Here is a 24,159-nt window from a genome sequence, read left to right on the forward strand (position 1 = left end):
AAACACAACATTAAAATTCAAGTATTTTTAAGGATTTCTAGCACCTGTACTAACCTTGTGCATGAGATGCAGTAAGGGTGCCACAATTCCTTTTTGTGGTATGGTATAGTTTCCCTTTTATTTTGGGGAGTAAGTGATAAGTTTATTCTGTTTTTAATATTGGACAATTGTAAAAAAAAGATTTCATAGGATTCAAATTCTACTTTGACTATAGAGCACTGTTGTTTGTTGTTTTGATCAATACATCATAGTCGCTATCGTCCAATCGTGTCGCTGTTCTTTGATTACCACACCCCTTATGGCTGATCTGCTTTTTTAACATTGAAGATGTAATAAAAAGAAAGGGGTCAGAGGAGGGCCTTAGGATGGGATGGAATTTACTCATCTCAAGGCTCCTCTCCTGGCCCTACCTGCAAGTTTAAAATCCATTGATGTCTTCTCTCCTCCTTTTACGTGTCTACTAAAATCTAAACACTTAAAGAAGGATTTATGATTTGAGTAAAAATAATAAGAGTAAATCTTAACAACATGATGTGCTGGAACTTCTTACAGTCTAGCTTTCAAGTGTCACATGTTTAACTGTTGTCCTTAAAGTATTATTTCCTTTAAAACACATGCATGCATGCACACACTATTACAGTTCCATTGTAAATAAAGTTTTTGCATCTCAAAAAGTGGTTTAAAATCTTAAATTTGTAAATTACGAATCTTGCATGCCACAGTAAACTGTTGATTCAAGACTTTCAAAGAGGTTTGCTCACCAGACCCCTCCCATCTTTCCCTATTCTGCCCGCCAAAGTGGACTGGTCCTGTCAGCTTTCATTGTTCACTGATGAGACTGAGTGGACCCCACCGTTACCAATGGGGGATGCGAAGAACAAAAGGAAAAAAATCATACCTTCCTCCATTTAGAATCTCCACTTGTGCGATGCTGTAGCAAACTCTGCACAACGAGCGGTTTGGAAGAACTTGATCCTAAATAAAGGTTTCTGTTTGTAAAGTTTGACCACGACAACCACTCTGACGTCCTTCGTTTCCCTGAGTGACTGCCTCGTGCTCACTCTGATTCTCCCTGATGTGAGAAGTGTGAGGAAGAGGCCAAAGAGAGGGACTGAGAGGGGGGTTTGCTAGCTAAAAGAAGCTCCGGGATCAATTCACATGTAAATTTGCCAAGGAGCTTCCACTAATCCCTATGTGGAGAAGAACGCCTCCCCTTTTGCCTCGTCCTCCCCCCTCTCCTCTCTCTAACTCTGTTGTGGCTGACCTGTCTGTCAGTGTGGCTGCAGGAGACCTACAGTAGCAACCAGACTGCTCTTACATTACAGTTGGCCTAACCTGGCGAGTTTGAGGAAACCTATGATTATCACTAGCACTTTCTGATTCAGATAACACAGCGAATACATTGCTTTGCAAACGATTGCAACAGATTTTTCTTTTTTGCTAAAATCACCCTGTGTTTGTCTCTATTTATTTTCCCATCTACTATGATGATCTTCCCAGTCCCGGCTGAAGAAAAGCAACCCCAGAGCATGATGCTGCCACCACCACCACAGCGGGGAAAGGGTTTTCAGGGTGATGTGTAGTGTTACTCTTCCGCCAAGTGTAATGCTTTGCATTCAGACCCAAAATTTCAAGTTTGGTCTCATCTGACCAGAGCACATTTTTCTACAAGTTATTTGTGTCTCCCATGTGGTTTCACGGGCCTTTCATGGTATTCTTTCAGAAATGGCTTTCTTCTTGACACTCTTCCATAAAGAGCAGATTTAAGCCAAGTACGACTAATAGTTGTCAGCTCAGCTGTCTATTCATGAGGTACTCAAATGTGATAATGGGTCTCTTGGTTGGTTCTCTGTTTAGTTTTCTACTTTTTTAGAGGGACGGCCAGCTCTTGGTATGTTTAATGCTCTCTCCATTTGGATATTATTGCTTGCAGAATTTTCTTGGAGATGTGTAGATGTTGCAAATTCTTATTGACTCCCATTCCTGCTTTGCAATTGCCACAACTTTATCCCAGACCTGCCTGGAGTGTTCTTAGGTCTTTATAATACTATCTGTTGTCCAGTATTTGCTTTCACATACCTCTGAGCCCAACACAGAGCAGGTGCATGTAAACCAACACTGTTTGTCATTGATAGTCATTTAGGTCAAGATTGGATCATTCAGAAGTCATCAAGGGAGTCCTGAAGTCACCTGCTTTTCAGTTTTTTCGTTGCACATACAATGTATAATGTGTCTCACATGTTGATTTTCAGTTGTTTAGCTTTATGTTTGAAGCCTGAAATGTGGCAAAATGAGATAAAGGTCTTGGGTGGCATATATTTTAACTAGGCACTGTACATGTATCAATTGAATTCTAAAGATTTTACCCAAGTAAAAACTAGCACATTTAATGTTAAGCAGCACCCTTGCCAGTTTTTGATGGGAGAAGTCCAATTATTTTCATCATGGACCTATCCACCGTTTTGGAGGTGACTACAAAGTGCTTTCTCGTATTCTATTGCGTTATCAACGTATTTCAGTGTCTGCGTTTGAATATTTTACTCTACTGCTGTCTTACATCATAGTGAAAATAGATAAGCAAAGGTTAACTTTTTACATTTTTAGAACAGTAATCCTCAACAGGTCTGACTCCAGGACCCACCATTCTACTGTGATTACAAGCAGCAACCCAAATCAAGAACAGCATTGCAACTTCTTAAATGTTTTGAATAAAATGATTATGCAGTTTAAATCGGAAGGAGTAGAATCAATTAAAAATAATTATATAAAAACCTAAAGTGACCAACAAAACTGAAAACAACTTCAAGTAACATTATTTCCTTTAATGATCAATTGACTGCTTTTCGAATGATATCCGAAACGCTCCAGTTCAGTGGCTTTGTCTTCAAGAAAATTAAATCCTTTATCTCATATATTCTCTCCCCTGTTTCCGCATCTGGCCATGCTCAACATGCCTAAAATAACTTTTGCGGACTTTTCAGTGGTGTAAAATGGTGGGTGTCAACTTTCATTTGCAGCGAATTATCACCATCTACTGTTAAGAAGTTAAAATGACCCTTGGTTGTTTATTTCTTTTTCCTAGCATTATTTTGGCAAGGCAAAGGCCTGCGATCCACAGCAAACGGATCTGTGACCCACTTTTATGTCCCTACCCACCAATTGAGAAACACCGAAAGACAGACACAAAACTATATGAAATCATTTGATTTTGTAGTGTATGAGAAAAATTGATACGGTGAAAACCTGTCAAAGGTGATAGTATGTATTTTGTCATAAAAGGCCTTTTATCTTGTGGCAGTCATGCCTGTGTGGACATTGTGAATTATTTAGCGCCTCCTCTCGAGGTAAAAAAAACACCTCGTTCATAGAAATAAAAAAAATATAGATTTGAATAAGAAGAATACATGAACTATCATTTGAACATGCATTTTTTAAATTCTCATGGGTTAAATTTTTTTGTATTTATTTTACAAAATATGACATGATTGTCATCTTGCTGCTATGGGTACCCCCAGACACCCCTGGAATGCTGGGCAAAAGAAAAAGAACAAATTGGTGCAGTTTAATCTCTTTAATTCCCTTGGTTTGTATTCTCATCTGTGCTTGGTATCACTTGTTTTCAGTTGCACTTCACAATAAAGCGACATTAGTGGTCAAATATTATACAGTGTCCCTTTAACTAACAGCATAATTCTATAAATAACTCGTACATGGATACAGCTTCCCTAAATCACACTTAAAAACATTTTAGGAATTATGTTTATATAATACATGTGGATATCCTTTATCAACAGAGTAAATAATATGTTTAAAGTTTCAAAATATACTTTAAGACATTGGCAAGTTTTACACATACAAGACCGTTAAAAATTTAGATATTAATGTTTCATTAAGAATATCTGGCAAAATTCTAAAACACATGTATAAGTCAGTGTGGCTGTCAAATCGTAATATAATGTTATTAAACCCCCTGCGATTGGCTGGCAACCAGTTCAGGGTGTCCCCTGCCCACTGCCCGGAGATGGCTGGGATGGGCTAATGAGATGAGATGTTATTAAACCTACACTGAAACGACCCAACCTTGATCCAGAAAGCATATGTAATTATAGACCTGTGTCAAACCTTCTGTTTCCTTCTAAAGTACTTGATAAAGTTGTGGCACAGCAGCTGAATGGTTTTATATCTGAGAACAATCTTTTTCAATCTATGTAATGAGGATTCAGCGCTAATCACTTTACTGAGACAGCCCTGGTTAAGGTAACCAATGGTCTTCTACTGGCGATGGACTCCGGCGCTTCATGACTGTTGCTGCTGCTGGACCTTAGTGCTGCCTTTGACACTGTGGACCATAATATCTTACTAGACCGGTTGGAAAAATGGATTGGTCTCTCAAGAATCGTCCTCTTATGGTTCAGATCCTACCTCTCAGATAGGACGCACTGTGTTAATTATGGTGAAATTACATCTGAGCCCTTTAGTGTTACCTGTGGTGTTCAGCAGGGTTCAGTACTTGGCCCCTTCTTTTCAGCATTTTCATGCTTCTAATAGGTGATATTATTTCGCAAGAATAATATCAGTTTCCATTGTTAAGCAGATGACACTCAAATATATCTTTCGATGGCGGAATCTGACACACTAAACTGAGGACATTTGGAGACCTGCCTTACTGAGATAAAAGAATGGATTTCACTCCACTTCTTGCGCCTTAACTCTGAAAAGGCCGAAATGTTAGTTATTGGTCCATCTAAATGCCGTGACTTGTTCTCAAAAACTGCTCTGAACATTGACAAATGTACTATCACCGAGAGTGACTCAGTCAAAAATTTGGGTGTCACATTTTACCCCAATCCGTCCTTCCAAACACACGTTAAGAATTTTACTGGAACAGCTTTTTTCCATCTTCGCAACATTGCTAAAATTCGCCCTATGCTGTCCCAGTCCAATGCGGAAATTATAATTCAAGCGTTTGTTACCTCCCTTCTTGATTACTGTAATGCACTACTCGACTATATACTATTACCATCCCAGCAATCATCGGGCAGTGGGCAGGGGACACCCTGGACTGGTTGCCAGCCAATCGCAGGGCACACAGGGACAGACAACTCGCTCGCTCATTCACACCTAGGGACAATTTGGACTGGCCAATCCACCTCAAATGCATGTCATTGGAATGTGTGAGGAAACAAACTCCGCACAGGAAGTCCGGTAGCTGGATTTGAACCCACACAGGAGGTTCCCGAGACCTTAGAACTGTGCCGCATCTCATCTCACCTCATTAGCTGCACTGCTTATCCTCAGTAGGGTCGCGGGGGTGCTGGAGCCCATCCCAGCAATCATCGGGCAGTGGGCAGGGGACACCCTGAACTGGTTGCCAGCCAATTGCAGGGCACACAGGGACAGACAACTCGCTCGCTCATTCACACCTAGGGACAATTTGGACCGGCCAATCCACCTGAAATGCATGTCTTTGGAATGTGGGAGAAAACCGGAGTGGTAAGGAAACCCACGCAAGCACGGGAAGAACATACAAACTTCGCACAGTAAGTCCGGTAGCTGGATTTGAACCCACACAGGAGGTTCCCAAGACCTTAGAACTGTACCGCACACGCGCTGACCACTGCGCCGCCGTGCTGCCCTTGCCTATATTATTTTTATATTATATTATATTATATTATATTATATCATATTATATTATAATATATCATATTTTATTATATTATATTATATTATATTATATTATATTATATTATATTATATTATATTATATTATATTATATTATATTATATTATATTATATTATATTATATTATATTATCCATCCATCCCTCTATTATCTGCACTGCTTATCCTCAATAGGGTTACAGGGATATTATATTATATTAAATTATATTACATAATATTATATTATATTATCTCATCTCATCTCATTAGCCGTACCGCTTATCCTCATTAGGGTCGCGGGGGGGCTGGAGCCCATCCCAGCCATCTTCGGGCAGTGGGCAGGGGACACCCTGAACTGGTTGCCAGCCAATCGCAGTTATATTATATTATATTATATTATATTACATTATATTATATTTTATTAATCACAATCAATGAAGTATGTCGCTTGTTTCCTTTTCAGTTGTGCTCGTAACCTAGATCGTCAAAAGCATGGGCTTACAATATATGTGAATAAGTACAACAGAGGTATTTCTGCTGCGGGGAAAGAAAATAAAATAGAAATGCCCTGGAGAAATCAACCATTGCTTTTGAGACTTATTTAGCGAGCTAGCTGGAGTTAGCGTGTATCATTTGTCCACCAATTTTTGAGGCAGGAACAATAAAATCAATTCCCAAATAGAGATACTGCACAAGGGCATTAATGTGGACAATTAATCAGATCAGTCAAATACGTTTTTACGCAAGAGTAATCTAAAGATAAAATAACTAACCCAACACTTTGAATCAGATTATTTGCAGTTAGACTAAGACCTTAATAGGAACATTGATGTAGCTTCGTATAACTGGAATAGTCAAGATTTAAAATACCTGCATGTAAACATCCCCAGCGTTTTTTTGCTCTGCTCAGTAATGGGATGTCAGTATAAACTACAGTTCCATGACATTCCCCCTGTTAATTCTTCACTAGACCACCACTCAGCTAATGTCTGGAAACCTTCAAATACAAATTTAAACATAAATCCTTGTATAAACTGTTTAATGGTAATCAATTTTAATTGTGTTATATTTCACTACTAGATGTTGCTGTATCATAGGAAGTCCCCAAAATGTTTATGCCTTTTAACCATTCTTGTGTTAGTTAGGGTTGCCATCCAACACGTACATTTGTGTATAACATCGAGGCTTCTTGACTTTGTCAGGAATATCCATTTAAACTAAATCAAGAAAAAAAAATATCCCATTATGAAATGTTCTAATTAAAATTGTTACGTTTGTAATGGTTTCAACCCAGCTACAAAAAAAAAAAAATCATAAAACACAAGCTACAGCCAAACTGGACTGGAAGTATTATGTATTAATTTCAAGTAAAACCTTTGCAAAAAATACACTAAAAGCGTCACTTCTTAAAACATACTTGCATAAACATGCAAGTTCTTCCACACAAAGACTTTTACTCACATTTACTTATGTATTTGGTTGTTGCAACGCCCAATTTCGTTGTCACAATATGTTAACCCATTTTGTAACAATGACAATAAAGGTATATTCTATTCTATTTGTTCTGGAACAAAATAATAATTTTGGTCCTTCTTGGCTGTTGTCTGTTTGGTCTTTTTTTGATTGGATTTTTGGTGAAGAGGGACACAAACATACTGTAAAAGAACTTAGGTATGTACAAGAGTGTTACAGCATTTAAGGTGACAGACAATCACTAAGTCTCTCTTCCTGTCCATCCATCCATTTATCAAGTCTACACTCATTTATAAATACCGATTTGTATGTGTGCGTGTGTATTACTATGTGACTTATAGGCTCCGAAACGGCTAAAGATTTTCATGAAAAGTTACACCGTTGTACTTTAGGCCTCTGGGAGTGTCTTTAGCTAGGTTTGGTGTCAAGGCACCCCCAATAAATACCAACAAAATCAATGAACATTTGCTTTCATGTACAAGTGGCTCGAAGCTGCATGCGCCCAAGCGGCTATTTGGCACTTCTTAGTGGCTCCCTGGCGTTTTTTCAACAAACAAAGGACCCAACAACCTTGCTCAAGTATGATGCCCAGCAATGCCAAGCCCGTCAACACCAGGCCATTATGCTTGCTTAACATAAAAAACAATCAACCAATTATACCCACAATTACAACAACAACAGGACTAACAGAACAGAACAAAAAGTAACAAAACAAAAGTAGCTAGGAATACTCAAAAAAAGCAAGTAAAGTAAATCGACCCGCTTTAGTGGGTTGCTCCCCACAAGTGAGACACCTGAACACATTATTGTAAGAAAAAGAAATACATACATAACCTTGCGCAGCAAATTACAGTTTGTTCATTTTTTGGGTCATGCAAATTAAAATTTTCTGTTTTGATCTGTTGTGCTTTTCATTTTATATTTTATTAAAGTTCAATTGCTGAAAAAAAGATTTGTAATCTTGTTCTGTACGTAAATACAGATACTGCACTACTGTGGTGTCGTGTAATACACTCCCCTTCCTGCGGTGTCACTGTATACTTATGCGCAGCCTTGACTTGTGCTAGAGAACTACCGAAGGAGAAGTGGAGAAAACACTCTATGACTGTACCGTCCGGGCCTGTCTCTGAATCCGACTGCAACCCGACTACATACACAACATATTGGCGACGAGGATGACTTGGATCGGAATTTCACAACCCCCTGCTTTGCTTGAAACCCCGGGTGAGCCTACGATGTTGTACTCCACGTGGATTCAGATGTTCGAAAATTACCTGCTAGCATTGACTGCTAACGAAATGCCGGACAAACGAAAGCGCGCACTACTGCTGCACTGTTTAGGCACAGAAGGGCAGAGAATTTTTCTTTCCCTTCCTGACACTGGCACTTCTTACAAATCCGCCTGTGATGCGCTAGAAATTTTCTTTGTACCGAAGATTAATGTCGTTGCTCAGCGTACCAAGTTCCGTCAGCGTGCTCAAAGACCGGGCGAGACCACTGCTCAGTTCATTGCCGCATTGAGGGAATTAATTGCTAACTGTGACTTTGGCACGTTTGCTGATGATATGATCAGGGATCAATTCATTGAGAAGATGTCCTCTTCGAGAATCAGAGAGCGCTTGCTGCTGGAAACGGACTTAAAGCTTGACAAAGCGATCGCTATTGCTACACAAGTCGAATCTGCTATTTCAGAAGCTAATGCTATTACTCATGTGCACGTGTCCGACACTCCTGTGAAGTTTGTGCAACAAAGAGATAAAAGGAATCAGAGCAGTACACATACACAGCGCTCGAGAGATAAAAGGAATCAACACAAAACCTGCTACCGTTGTGGATCCAACTCTCATCTAGCAAATGACCCCAAATGCCCTGCTAAAAATGCAAAATGCAACCAATGTGGGAAAATTGGACATTTTAGTAAAGTGTGCCGCAGCGCAATTCCTACTCGATCAGTAAGAGAAGTTACTGTCCCAGAACTTACTGTGTGTCATGTAGCCCCTACAGCTGCAGTCCCAAAGCGCCTTACGTGTACAGTTGCTCTCCATGCGAATGATGAACAGTCTATTACTACTGACCTGCTTGTGGACACTGGTTCAGCAGTCTCAATTCTGCCAGAGAGAATTTACAGACAATCATTCATGCACTTGCCTCTCTCAAAGCCTACTGTACGTCTGGTGACCTACATGAAGAAGCCAATTCCAGTGTTGGGCTGTCTTCAACTTACTGCTACATACTGCAACCAGAGTGCACATACTGACTTCTACATAGTTCCTGACGGTACTCCACTACTGGGAATGGACCTGTTCACTGCACTTCGCCTCCAGATACAAGATGGGCAGATTACAACACCTGCTGCATCGGAGATGAGTCACTCTGTCAACACTACAAATGCTCTAGGCGTTGCTACAGGTTTTCTACACAAATTTAAAGTGAGTGCAGACGTCCCTCCAGTCCAGCAAAAGCTACGCAGACTCCCATATGCCGTGCATGACAAGGTGTCGGAGGAGCTGACGAAACTGGAAAATGATGGCATCATGGAGATGGTGGCTGCTGTGTCTCCTGATTTTGCTGCATTCACTGCTGATGAGCTCTCCAGTGCATGTGAGGAATGTCCAGTGCTACAGAAGGTGCGACAGTACATGCAGAAGGGATGGCCTCGTACTGCAAAAGGCCTTGACCCCCTCATCGTGCCATACTTCCGTGTGCAAAATGAGCTTGCCTTGCAGAACAGTGTCATTGTGCGTGGCACTCATCGTGTTGTGATACCACAACAGCTACAGGGAAAAATGATCCAACTTGCTCATGCTTCACACCAAGGGATAGTTCGCACAAAACAAAGACTGAGAGACTTGTACTGGTGGCCTGGAATGGATTCTCACGTTGAGCTCGCCATCAAATCATGCACCACCTGCTTGCAGCATGATAAAACCGCAACCACACGTACTGCACCATTACAGCCTGTGCCTACCCCAACTGCTGCCTGGGAAAAAGTTGCTGTGGACATTGTTGGTCCTATTCACTCTGCGCCTGCTGATTGCCGCTTCGCCATCACCCTCATTGACTATTACAGCCGATGGCCTGAGATTGCCTTCTGCTCAAATGTTACTTCTGCCTCTGTTATGACTTTTCTTTCCATTGTGTTTAGCAGAGAAGGTAATCCACAGGAAATTGTTACTGACAATGGCCCTCAGTTCGTGTCGACCGAGTTTGAAGCATTCCTTAGTGACAGGAACATCACACACCGTCGCAGCTCTGTGTACTACCCCCAAGCCAACGGTGAAATTGAGCGTTTCAACAGAGTCTTCAAGGACTGTCTACAAACAGCCAACATCGAAGGTAAACCACTGAAAGCCTTCTTCACTGAGTTTTTACAGACTTACAGAGCTACACCACATGCCGTGACTTCAGTATCCCCCGCTGAACTGTTGCATGGTAGACCACTGAATACAAAGCTTCACATCACAGGTCTTCACTCCATGCGTCCCACTGCTGACAAAGGCAACATGCTACAAAACATACAAAACAAACAACGGAAGTACAAACGATACACCGACAAACGTCGCGGTGCAAAATCACCCAGCTTCCAGATTGGCTCTGCGGTTCGCATCCGCAAACCTGGAATCATTGCGAAAGGACACTCAAGGTTCACCAAGCCACTGACAGTGGTAGCTCAAAAGGGTCCAGCCACTTATCTGCTGTCTGATGGAAAGGTGTGGAATGCTTTCCACCTTGCCCATTCTTCCACCTGTGCTGCTGTTTCAGCGCCACAGCCTCCTGATAATGATGCTAGCCTCCTGCCAAGCGACCAAGTTGCTGAGCCACCCGAAACTGAAACTGTGCCCTCAACACATCCCTCTCCTAGTGCACCGAGAATACGACATGCTCCTGCATGGCTTCAAGATTATGTGACTTAAAAAAAAAAAAAAAAAAAAAATACAGAAAAGATGTGATGATGTAAAAAAAAAAAAAAAAAAAGACATGATGAATGTTCATTGTTAAAAAATTGTCATGTTTGTTTATGATGTGATCTTCATACAGTCTGCTTAAGTTTACAAGGTTTACACACTTTTGCTTACCGATATTGACAGTATAGTTCCTTACGTTATTGCTTACCTCTGATAAATATTTACCTCTAATCTGGTAATGAATATTGAAATGTATGTTTTCTACAAGCTCATACTTACCGAAGAGTTATTGCGTATTTTAGATTAATGCTACTGTTGTGTCCTATGCTAACAAAAAGGGAATATGTGGTGTCGTGTAATACACTCCCCTTCCTGCGGTGTCACTGTATACTTATGCGCAGCCTTGACTTGTGCTAGAGAACTACCGAAGGAGAAGTGGAGAAAACACTCTATGACTGTACCGTCCGGGCCTGTCTCTGAATCCGACTGCAACCCGACTACATACACAACACACTACTTACTGTGATGATTGCCCTATTTGGAACACCTGTGGCAGCTTGATTGGCGCCAACAGCCCGGACAACCTGATTGGTGGCCACACCCTTCTTAAGCCCCTGTCTTCTGTTCAAACTTTGTCAGATCGTTTGCGAGCTGTTGTGTTTTCACTCAGTGAGCGTTTTTGTCCGACTCCAGCCATGCTAAACCTATTTTCTGCCTGATTCCCGTTTTCAACCCATTTCTGAACCTGACTACGCCTGTTCTGCCTGCCGCCTGCCTACGACCGCTATTACGAACTCGACATCGTCTCTGATCTCCAGCCCTGGTCTTCCGACACGGAAGTGTCATCCCCGCTTTGCTCGATTCCGCTCTCCGCCATTCCTCGGATCCAGCAATCAAGCAAGCCTAAAATCTCACTCTCTTCCAATAAAATCTGATAAACACATGCAATTGAGTCCTGAGTCCGTTCTGGTCTGTGACACTTACAAACGAATAGGTTCCAGACGATCGTTCGTAAGTTGAATTTGTAAGTTTCTTCAGTGCTATATTTTGTACGTTTAAGGTTTATCTAAGTATGTTTAAAGCTTGTATAAGTAACCTATATTGTTTTGTACTAAAAAAATAAACATTTAATAAAATAATATGGTCTATAAAGTGAAGTTTAACTTACTTTTGGAAGATGGGCTTCAAGAGTTCGGCGACTTTTTCGTCCGTGGTAAAAAGTGGACGAAAAAAAGCCATTCAACCATTCTTTACAATTTATACCAACCATATTGAATGGATTCACGAGATATTAAACAATAAAAATGTCAAAGTTATTAGCGCGCTGGGGATACAGTATAGATGTTTACAAACGAACTAGGAAGAGGAAGCGGATTTCTTCTTTAGGGTGGATGTTTGGTGACCTCTCACAGCGCCACCACACACCGGTAGCGGCGGAAAGAAGCACTACAGCACTGTCCTCTACTCGGAAAAAGGTGCACACAATACAAAATCTAACTTACAGCAATGTCCGGGTATTTTTCGACATCCAGAAAAAAATGTTTGGATCTACCGTTTTTGGTAAGTCGAATGGTCGTAAGTGGGGGAGCGTCTGTATATTCTTTGTGAGTCAAAACCTACCTCAACGCTGTAGATGTTATTATAGTTAATAATATTAAAATGAACAAAATACAATACATTCCGCAGAAATGTAGTTATACCCCGAAGTAATAGGCAACAAAAATCTTGTATTTATTGGTATAATATTTTAAGTTAATTCTAGCATTTTATTAAAATCGAAATTGTGGGGTATACAAGCAAAGAAAAGGTCCAGACTACCACAACATAAATAGAAAAAAACCCCAATATTTTCATGGATAAGGCAGCCTGGCATGGTAACCAAGAGATGAAGAAAATATAGATGATGTAATATTGTTTTTAGTGTATATTACAGCTGATTTAAAACACAGGTCACCACCGACCTGCTAACATGGGGCATGTTGCCTGAAAATGTACCTAAGGAGGGTTAAAGGAGCCCCACTACGGTGACCATAAGAAGTCACACTTTGCATAATTCACAAGCTTACCTCCAATTTAGACTATGTGGAAGCAACATATCCCAGCAAATTGCAAGTAAAAGCTTGCAAGAACAGACTAGAAGGTGACACGGGATGTCTGAATCATAGGATTCAGCGACAATCTTCTGCAAGACCCAACTGTGAAAAGCTAAACCAAGCACCACCAAGACAATCCGCAGGATCTGTCAAGACAGGTTACATTTATTTGTACAGCCCTTAATCACAGTGAGTCTCGAAGGGCCGTTCGGACCAACATTGAAAAACCTAAATGAGGGCTAAGAACAACTCAAAAACTGCCAGCATGAGGACAATTAAAAAACCTCGAGAAGGGGTCGCACATAAGTAATTCCCCTTTTGGGAAGACCAGGCTGCAATGAAAGTTACATGGGCATCAATAGACAAAACAGTCAGATTCAGATATACTTTATTGTCATTCTTGTACACGTGTATACAGAACGAAATGTCGATACATCTGACCCGCAGTTTCCTTGAATGTACAGATATAAATAAAATGTTGTATTGAGTTGGAGTATTGAAGTACTAATAATATACTAAATAATTATAGCTATGTATAGTATTATACAGAAGTACAAAGAGTGCAAGAGGAGCAGCTAACCAGATGTGCAAAATGGGCAGTCAGGTAAACCAGTCACTATACAATAACAATAACAATAACAATAACACTGGAGTATGATAGTGCAGAGGAGAACAGATGTGCAAAGGAGTGGCTAGGTATAAGAGAACTGCCAGTAGTGCAAAAAAAACAAAAAAAACAAACAGATGTACAGATTAGCAGCTGTTTAGGCTTACTGTGTGTGTGATTAACCATTTAACAGTCTAATGGCCAGGGGGACAAAGCTGTTGCAGAAACTGGTGGTCCTGCAACGCACCCTGCAGTACCTCTTCCCAGAGGCTAGCAGAGTGAACAGTCCATGATGGGGGTGAGAGGGGTCCCTAATGATGTTCTTGGCTCGGGATAGGCAGCGCTTCTGACCAATGTCCTGAATGGAGGGGAGAGAAGTCCCGATGATTTTCTCCGAAGTCCTCATCACCCTCCTCACACTACCCCAGTCGGAGGCGCTGCAGCCCCCACACCACACAGAGATACAGCTGGTCAGGATGCTCTCTGTAGAATGTGATAAGGGTGGGTGGGGGCAGGTGGGCTCTCCTCATCCTCCGCAGGAAGTACAGGCGCTGCTGTGCCCTCTTCACCAGTGATACAGTGTTCACGGACCAGGTGAGTTTGTCTGTGATGTGCACCCCTAGGAACTTGGTGCTGCTGACCACCTCCACAGCCTTGTTGTTGATGAGAAGTGGGACATGGTTGGGATAATTTTTCCTGAAGTCGATAATGATCTCTTTAGTTTTGTCAACATTCAGGACCAGGCTGTTGACTCTGCACCAGCCCACTAACTGCTCCACCTCCTCTCTGTAGGCCAGGTCGTTGTCATCCCTGAGGGGGTTGATGAGGGCGGGTGAGGGTCAAACAGAGTTGCCGGATACAACCGGAATGTTTGATCTTACATTACACATAGTCCAGTGTTTTTCCGAATTGCTCAGTCCACAATTGAATGGATTTGGGAGTACAGTCCATAAACATGCCCGATTAAAGTTGACGATAAAGCTCCGTTGGGGTGCGTAAGCTGCTGTTTATTGATAGCAGCGGGCAGGAGATTTAGCGCTATGCTAACGTTAGCATCCGGTGAAACGGTTAGCGGTGGAAAGTAAACAGCAAACACAAAGACCACAGTTAACTCTCCCGGTACATAGAAGGGTCTGCACGATACTGCTAGAGACTCCATATCGAGTGAGCAGTGTGTGTCAATGGTTCGGCTGTTATTGTAGCGCGTAGTCTCCAACCCCTGTTTTTACCGGAGTCTTCGTCTCGTTCGAGCCGGTGATGTAATGCGGCGTCGGGAAAGCCAAGACTCCGTGATGACAAAAAAAAAATCCTCCAATTCCGGATGTTGTAGGTGGCGATCCGCAGCTCAAATTCACTCATTGTGGACGATGGATCTGGCGTTGGTTGAACATGCTTGGGAGCGCTGGTCTGTGTGGTCGCCTTCTTAGCTCAGCCTTTGCTCCATCGTTGTCGTTGTCGGCAGGCAGGCAGATCTTCTCTGTATATCCCTCGGGATGTAGTGGATATTATTGTATGAAGGGAGTCGAAGGGAAAATATGAGGGATCAGGGGACACTGAAAAAGAAAAGACGAACTGCGTCTGCACAACGCGCCGCCATCTTGAGCAGAGGAGATGTAAGTGGCAACCCCGGTGGAGTGGTTTGTCCGGTAGGCAAACTGAAAGGGGTCGAGTGAGGAGGGGAGACTGGAGGTGATGTGCTCTTTAACCAGCTTCTCAAAGCACTTCATCATGATGGGAGTCAGTGCAACGGGCCGGTAGTCCTTCAATGATGAGATCTGGGGATTCTTTGGCACTGGGATGATGGTGGCAATCTTGAAAGATGATGGTACCGTGGCTTGGTCTAGCGAGGTGTTGAAAATGTCTGTTAGGACACAAGCCAGGTGATCGGCGCACTCCCTAAGGACCCGCCCTGGAAAGTTGTCAGGGCCTGGAGTCTTCCGTGTGTTGACCCTTCTCAGGGTCTTCCTCACGTCAGTTGAGTCCAGGATGTGCTCTCTCGTCCTGATGTGGAACCGCTTTCCCTGCAGGGGTGCCATTTTGTGCCTCGGACCTCCCAAAGTTGTTGAGGTCATTCAGGAAGTCCATGCTAGTGTCCCCCACTGGAGCGGTGGTTGGCTTGTATTTGGTGATGGCCTGAATGCCTTTCCACATATCCCTGGTGTTGGTTGTGCTGAGGAAAAGGTCCTGGATTTTTTGACTGTGCGATCGCTTTGCTAGTCTGATAGCACGGTTCAGGTTGGCCCTCGCAGATCTCAGTGCCTCCTCATCACCAGATTCAACGAGCACTTGATTTCTGGATGATCGCATATCCAGCAAAAACCTGCGATCGTATATTAATCTGCAGTTTGAGTTGACTATGTTCGCCGTCAAAAACTGAGTCGAAGACTGGGTTTTATGACCAAAACGTAAAAAACTGTGGCGAGCCGATGTAGCCGCAGCCGAACAGGGCTAAGCTAACAACTCGCAAGCCACCACTGTCGAACATAGCTAGTCACAAACGCCAAATCCATTACAGTACCAGTAAAGCGGACGTCTTGGGAGCGACCACTCGTGGAAAACAGCTACACTTGTGACTCATGTTAATCATCAGAAGTCGCAGGGACCAGACTAATGTGTAGCTTGCCACCAACTACATGATACTGTTGTCAATTGATGACGTTGGAAGCTCGATCCGCGTAAAAGAAGGATGTAGATATTCGTGTTTCGGTATTGTTACCTGAGAACTATAAAAATAAGCAAGAAGTAAAATGTATAAAAATTACCAGTTGGCCGTCAGGGCCTGTAAGGCTTTCCCTGCTGACTTAAAACATATCTGAATCATGTGATGTTATTTGTCTATCAATACTTATTATACAATTCCAAATTGTCTGTCAGCTTCCTTCAATTGGTTGCACTGCTTCTAGATGTGTGTGTTCATATTTAAGCATTTACTCAATCACATTTCAGCCAATACTTGTTGCAAGGCATAAAAATCTACCCAAAGGCTTTAAAAAACAATTCTGAAGACCTGGCAGCATAACATTAGTGTTTGATAAAGCTGTTGGTTTAACCAAGAAGACTTTGAGTTGGAGAGTCACAAACTATGATTGTCTGGGGGGCGGTAAACACAACAAAAACATGCACACAAAAAAAAACCTGTGTCCACTGCTTCTGGCGAGCAGGCAGCAGCCCTAAATCGAATAAAAACTTGTGCCAGAATTACGAAAGGACAGGCTCAACTTTCAGTATTAGCTTTGATAGCAATAGAAAAGAACTTCCCAATTGTACTAAAACACATGAAAAATCTGTATGGCTGAATAAGTGAAATCTTCTTGAGAGAGAAAAAGGAGGATGGATTTTGAGCAACGATAAAAAGTTTTTTGGGGTGAGTAAAATGTGGCCATATTTTTATTTAATTTATTATTGATGCTTTTTATATGTGTTGCAGTTGCATCTGCAATAAATGTTTTATAACCATAAAATACTTATTGAGGGCTGGATTGATTCAAACTGAAGGTGTGAAATGCATGGCCCGGCACTGGTAAAAAGTCCAATTGACACCAATAACACAATTTCCATCTCAAAATCTCTCTGTGGCATGTAGCATGCCATCTCTGTTGCAGGATTGTGGCAGCAAAACATGTCACTTTACTGCATGATGAGGGTCAACTCAGGTCATTTAAATACTGATTTACTATAGCTACATATTTATATTAAACATTTTCATAAATGTGATGTCACATAAATCAAAGTGTTTTCATTTGTAACTTATACTCATGTAGCAACATCTAATATTTTGGAGTGTCCCTTATATAAGTCTCAAGGTGACAAAAAATCTTCAGTATATGTTAAACATAATGTACATACAGTATGTCATCATAAAGGAGTCTACAGTAAACCGCTGTTTATTGCGGATTTTTGATCCAAAAAGAACCCGTGATAGAAATCCGTAAAGTAGAAACCATGATTTTTTAACAATTATTAGACAATTAAAAACAATATTATATTATTAAAAATAAAAAAATAAACCCTTTTAAAGCATCCACTTGACAAATAAAGTATTGCATACTGTACCTGTAAAAAATTTATCTGTTTTTTTACCAATACCTTCTTTCTTAGGGACTGTTAAGCTAATCAGAATGCAGAAGAGGATACATGAGGAAAATCAATGACGCAGCAAAACTGTGAAAGGTGAACCAGATTTAAGCGAGGTATTACTGTATTGTCATTAGCCATCACATTTGACCTCTTCTGATACATTGTACATTATGCTCTTTTCCACTTCCTCAAACATAAAGAAATCTTGGGCAAGTACCAATAAACGTTATAACTAAACTTTTAGATTTGCAACCAAAAATATTTAAAAAAGCACAATAGTAAATCGTATTTGTTCATATTTTAACTTCTTAAAAGGTCTGAAGTGCCAAACAAGATAACGTTGTGAAATGGAATAAAATGAAATAAAACAAAAACCTAACAATGTTTTTTGTTTTGAACAATTGTATTGACACTATTAACAGCAAATAAACAATGTGAGGTTTGAACAATTTGTAATTAACCATTTGAGCAATTTAAAAAAGCCTTAAAACATTAAGAAGAGAACTGTTCTTTACCTGGTGTGGAAACCTGGCAGTTCAGCAATGACACAACAAGGCAGGATGTCATACCAGCGTGTGTCAGGAGGGGTGTGTCATGATGCATCTGTGTGTGTGTCAGTCAGAGAATGATGCATTTCCTGGATTGTGGCAAGGAAAACCGTTTCCTGGTTTAACTTTTCTGAATTTTGTTCAAACTTTAGAACATCAAATGGTCTCTCTGACTAAGAGCGTGCCATCCAAATACAATTAACCCCTTGCTGTTCCTGTAAAAATCCCAATCCAAGACATATCCAAAATAAATTGAATGCTGTTCTTAAACCATTTGGAGAATATGTTTTGGTCTCTTTTGAAATGTTGGAGGTCTTTCCCAAAATGAAATAACTACTGCAAGTGCTACTAACACCGAGTAATCTGAGATGGAACACACAGAAATAGAAGGTTATTATTCTAAACTGATTTTTTTTCTTTTGCAAATAAATGCCTGCAATTGAGTGTACTGTGGGCATTTTTGCTGGAAAGCTAGTACCTTGTCAAATCAAAATTTTAAAAACTAAACATTGGATTTACATTTTTCTAATTGTAGGTCTAAGCATTTCCAAAACTGGCCATTTTGAGGGGACCGGTCCACAGCCCTCAAAACTTTGCATTAGTTATTTTACAATTTTTAGACATTGTGAAAGAGTTGTAAATGTTTGATTTGTCTTTGTAGAAGTCAATCCATAATTGTGCACAGCTTGAGCCTAACAGGCGGATTACAACAATGATCGTCAAACGAATCCGTAATGCTTTTCTTTTTTTAATCTGTCGGCATTATCGTGTGTTTTGGAGTAAATTTTTGACATGGATGGTTTCACTGGACTATCGTGATTATAACCAGACCATGTTTGCGGAGAATCGGTTCACGAGTGGATAATTACAAGACTTTTGGGTGAGTTATAACGACTTCATAGTTTTCTGCAAGGTTGTTTCAGAGTGTTCGTGATGTTTCTGTAATGAGTATATTTTGAAGACTTCAAGCTTTCCAATGATATTTACAATGACATATTTCATTGACTGTTGACATCGTGAAGACACGACTCTGTTTATCACAGGTATGACGGCGTGCGGTGGAACGTTAAGGAGTTAAATATTCTGAAACTACTTGATTATAAAATAGTAAAACCTCGTCAGAATCTCTGTGAAATTTAGTAACACGAAAAGCTTTGAATAACAAATGACATCTGCTCCGGGAACTATGTATCTCGTATTTTGAAATTGTTGAAACCACATACACAAGGAGTATTAAGTTCTGCAAGTTCAGTTCAATCCTGTTGCGCTTCATACTCAGTACAGTATTGCACTGATCATGTTTCAGTAATAGGACTGCATTGTCAACTCTTGATGAATGAGATTTCTAAATGATCACCTAGTAGTTGCTTGACCTGATAGGGAAGACATTTAAACAAAATCCGAAAGCAGTTTTGAAATTTAACATTCTGTAAGTCACTTTATAACAGGGTTGCCCAAACTTTTCTGCTCTAAGGACAGGTTTAACCATCCTCTTGTGTCATGGCTTTCACCGACCTGTTTTGGATTTTAAATGCATACAAAAACCAAAAGCTTCTTGGAGTGGTTTGGAACGTCTATTTCATCTAAATAACACCAAAACCATAAATTATAAAAATACTGTAATTGATATTGTTACATTTGCATCGTTAAGGTCTGTGGAGGATGTCAATGGGAAATCATTTCCACACTGCAGCTGGAATTGCTAACCAGTTCACTGCTGAACATGGTCTCACCATACAGTGTTTTGCTGTTTGAGAGCATTTGAACTGAAGGCCTACACTACAGTGACCAAACCTCTCATTAGCAAAAATAGTAATAATAATAATAATAAAAATGCTAGACCAAGCTTTGCTGATGTGTATCGGAACCTTTTTCAACAGCACATGGTTCCGTACTTGCGTTCATCGCCCAATCAGCCTGCAGCCCTCATGGAGTAAAATGCTCCATGTCACATGGAGGGCTTGCCTTCATTGCATCTTCTATCTTTGACTATTTTTTGGCTCTCCACACACATAAACACATTTATATTCCCACACAGATGTGAGTGTGAAAAGTTGTCAGTCAAATTGATTTATAACCACCTTTGTCAGCTGACACTGAAGAAAAAGTATAATTATGAATACAAATGCATTTTTCTTAAAATGATTGTGTGAAATCAAGCCTCACATATAATTTTCTCACAATTTAAGTGTCCATTTTTTGTAAACAAATTGTAAATGTTTTTCCAACTCACAAGCTGCATTGGCTGCTTTGAAAGTGACCTTACTCAGGAGGATTTTTCATATTTTTTTCAAGGTTTACTGCCTGCATGACACTGATGTCTCGTTTGCAGAACACTTGAGGGATGACAGCATTCCAGAATCGCCCACATTATACTCTTCCCAGACATCTCACATTCCCATGCTGCTCCTTGTGCGATACTACAACGAACTTCCCATGGTTTGTATTTCCAAGAAGACAACAGATATCTTTATGAAAATGCAGATACCTGGATATTACATATTTTATCATTAAAAAAAAACTCCCTTAACTCATCTAATGTCTTCTACATGGTTTTGGAAACACATGCAAAAGACATTGTAGTATTGAAATGCTTGACATTTGCGGGATACAAGAAATGTTTGGTGCAGAGCATAGAGAAAAAACAAAAAAACAAAAAAACAAACGCACTTAAACATTCAGAACATGTGCATATCTGGGAACACACAGGGGTATGTGCTCAGCTCAGCCCTCTTTACCCTGTTTACTCACAACTGTGCTGCCATGCATCCCACCAATACAGCTGTGACATTTACGAACAAAAATGGTGGTGGGTCGCATCACTGGCAATCATGAGACCCAACTGGTGCTGAACACTGAAAAGACGTGATATGTCATTGTGGATTTCAGTAGGTACAGAAAGACTGATCACACACCGCTCCATCTGGATAGAGAAGTGGTGGAGCATGTAGTCAACATTAAGCTCCTGGGTCTCCACAAACCGTCATACCTCTCCTAGTCTATTAACACTTACTGCCTGGCGAATAAGGCTCAGCAAAAGATCTCCCTCAGGAAACTCAAACGGGCAGGTCTCTCCCCTTGCTTGCTCTTCAACTGAGTACATCTTCTGCATTAATGTGACCGGGTTGTATGACAGCTGCACGACACAGGAGAGGAAACAACTGGCACAGGTGGTAAAGACTGAATGACACATCGTGAGCTGACCCTTGCTGTACTTGGGAATCCATACAAGCAAGCCAAGTGAAGAGGAGAGCAAAAGCCATCTCCATGGATCCCAGCCACCTGTTGGAACTGCTTCCATCAGTAAAGCAGTACGGGAACTTCTGTGCTACCACAAACAGACTGTGGAACAGCTTTTTTTTCCCAGAGCCATCAAGTAAATCAGCTCCTTAACTGCAGAACAATAAGCCATAGGCTGTGAGCCTCAGCACAAGACACTTTGTTTACATTCAGCTGCACCTTGTTGTACATATATTACAACACTAAATATATGTGCCTGGTCTTTTAACGACCATAAGGCACACCTAGAGTCTTAAATTTTCTCTGAAATGTGCGGCACACCCTATTGTTTGGTGCACTTTGTGTTATGTAAACCGGTAGACATGGACCACCTTGGTGGCCGTAGGGTTTGGCGCCTGCCCCGAGACTTGGAGGTCACAGATTCGGGCCTTGAAAGAGTCATACCTTAGACATTTTTGGGTGAAATCCGATGTTTTTGTGAGATTGTTCACATTTCCAACAGTTGCTAATTGTATGCGAACTCCGGTGAATTGTATGCTTCCCCAGTGTAAATGCGACGACGTCCCGCCTGTGCAAAAGTGGACACGTGACGTCACATGCAATGTGAATGTGAATTGCCCTTCGGGGATGAATAAAGTATCTATCTATCTATCTATCTATCTATCTATCTATCTATCTATCTATCTATCTATCTATCTATCTATCTATCTATCTATCTATCTATCTATCTATCTATCTATCTATCTATCTATCTATCTATCTATCTATCTATCTATCTATCTATCTATCTATCTATCTATCTATCTATCTATCTATCTATCTATCTATCTATCTATCTATCTATCTATCTATCTATCTATCTATCTATCTATCTATCTATCTATCTATCTATCTATCTATCTATCTATCTATCTATCTATCTATCTATCTATCTATCTATCTATCTATCTATCTATCTATCTATCTATCTATCTATCTATCTATCTATCTATCTATCTATCTATCTATCTATCTATCTATCTATCTATCTATCTATCTATCTATCTATCTATCTATCTATCTATCTATCTATCTATCTATCTATCTATCTATCTATCTATCTATCTATCTATCTATCTATCTATCTATCTATCTATCTATCTATCTATCTATCTATCTATCTATCTATCTATCTATCTATCTATCTATCTATCTATCTATCTATCTATCTATCTATCTATCTATCTATCTATCTATCTATCTATCTATCTATCTATCTATCTATCTATCTATCTATCTATCTATCTATCTATCTATCTATCTATCTATCTATCTATCTATCTATCTATCTATCTATCTATCTATCTATCTATCTATCTATCTATCTATCTATCTATCTATCTATCTATCTATCTATCTATCTATCTATCTATCTATCTATCTATCTATCTATCTATCTATCTATCTATCTATCTATCTATCTATCTATCTATCTATCTATCTATCTATCTATCTATCTATCTATCTATCTATCTATCTATCTATCTATCTATCTATCTATCTATCTATCTATCTATCTATCTATCTATCTATCTATCTATCTATCTATCTATCTATCTATCTATCTATCTATCTATCTATCTATCTATCTATCTATCTATCTATCTATCTATCTATCTATCTATCTATCTATCTATCTATCTATCTATCTATCTATCTATCTATCTATCTATCTATCTATCTATCTATCTATCTATCTATCTATCTATCTATCTATCTATCTATCTATCTATCTATCTATCTATCTATCTATCTATCTATCTATCTATCTATCTATCTATCTATCTATCTATCTATCTATCTATCTATCTATCTATCTATCTATCTATCTATCTATCTATCTATCTATCTATCTATCTATCTATCTATCTATCTATCTATCTATCTATCTATCTATCTATCTATCTATCTATCTATCTATCTATCTATCTATCTATCTATCTATCTATCTATCTATCTATCTATCTATCTATCTATCTATCTATCTATCTATCTATCTATCTATCTATCTATCTATCTATCTATCTATCTATCTATCTATCTATCTATCTATCTATCTATCTATCTATCTATGTATCCATTGTTTACTGAAGAACTCACGGATTCTAACGCCGTAGCTTATCTAGAAATTTGAAAGTTATTGTGCTAATGGAGGCTGAACAGAGTTGTCCCCTCAAATATTAAATGCTTTCTCTGTTTTCGTCCACCATGGTGTGTTGATTTCTATGCTACCCGGAACAACATGGAAACCGAGCAGCTGTGAAAGAATTGAAGATTTATGGGGAACTAGAGGAACCTGAAAACGAACTGGGACAAGTTTTTATCTGTGTGTTTTATTTTGTAATCAATACTTAAATAAACAACACTCAGTCTTGCTCCCTATATTTTTTTAAATACGCACACTTGTATGCTTGTAAGTGTTGTTGTAGGGCCGTGGTTGCAGAGGACACCCGAGCCTAATCAACAGGTGCGCTGTATGTATGTGTTAAATACAGAGATGCGCTTTTTGACACGAT

The 24,159-nt window shown here is 40.0% G+C and overlaps 1 protein-coding gene across 3 annotated transcripts in view; it reads right to left on the reverse strand.

Moving 5' to 3' along the window:
- septin12 (septin 12) overlaps window positions 1-24,159 on the reverse strand; it is a 110,241-nt gene that overhangs the window by 31,008 nt on the left and 55,074 nt on the right. Inside the window, exon 1 of one of the 3 annotated variants that reach the window (XM_088337588.1) lies at window positions 18,332-18,393. The exons of 1 other annotated variant lie outside the window; for it this stretch is intronic. In XM_088337588.1, the coding sequence (XP_088193714.1) occupies window positions 18,332-18,383 (52 nt within the window). In that variant the 5' untranslated portion in view covers window positions 18,384-18,393. Of the gene's footprint in view, window positions 1-898; window positions 1,133-18,331; window positions 18,394-24,159 lie in introns of those variants that run through there. One more of the 3 variants, XM_088337665.1, reaches the window with a different exon arrangement.

Source organism: Urocampus carinirostris, chromosome 1 (genome assembly GCF_059441175.1).
Source record: "Urocampus carinirostris isolate Australia breed hairy pipefish chromosome 1, RoL_Ucar_1.0, whole genome shotgun sequence".
Taxonomy (NCBI): domain Eukaryota; kingdom Metazoa; phylum Chordata; class Actinopteri; order Syngnathiformes; family Syngnathidae; genus Urocampus; species Urocampus carinirostris.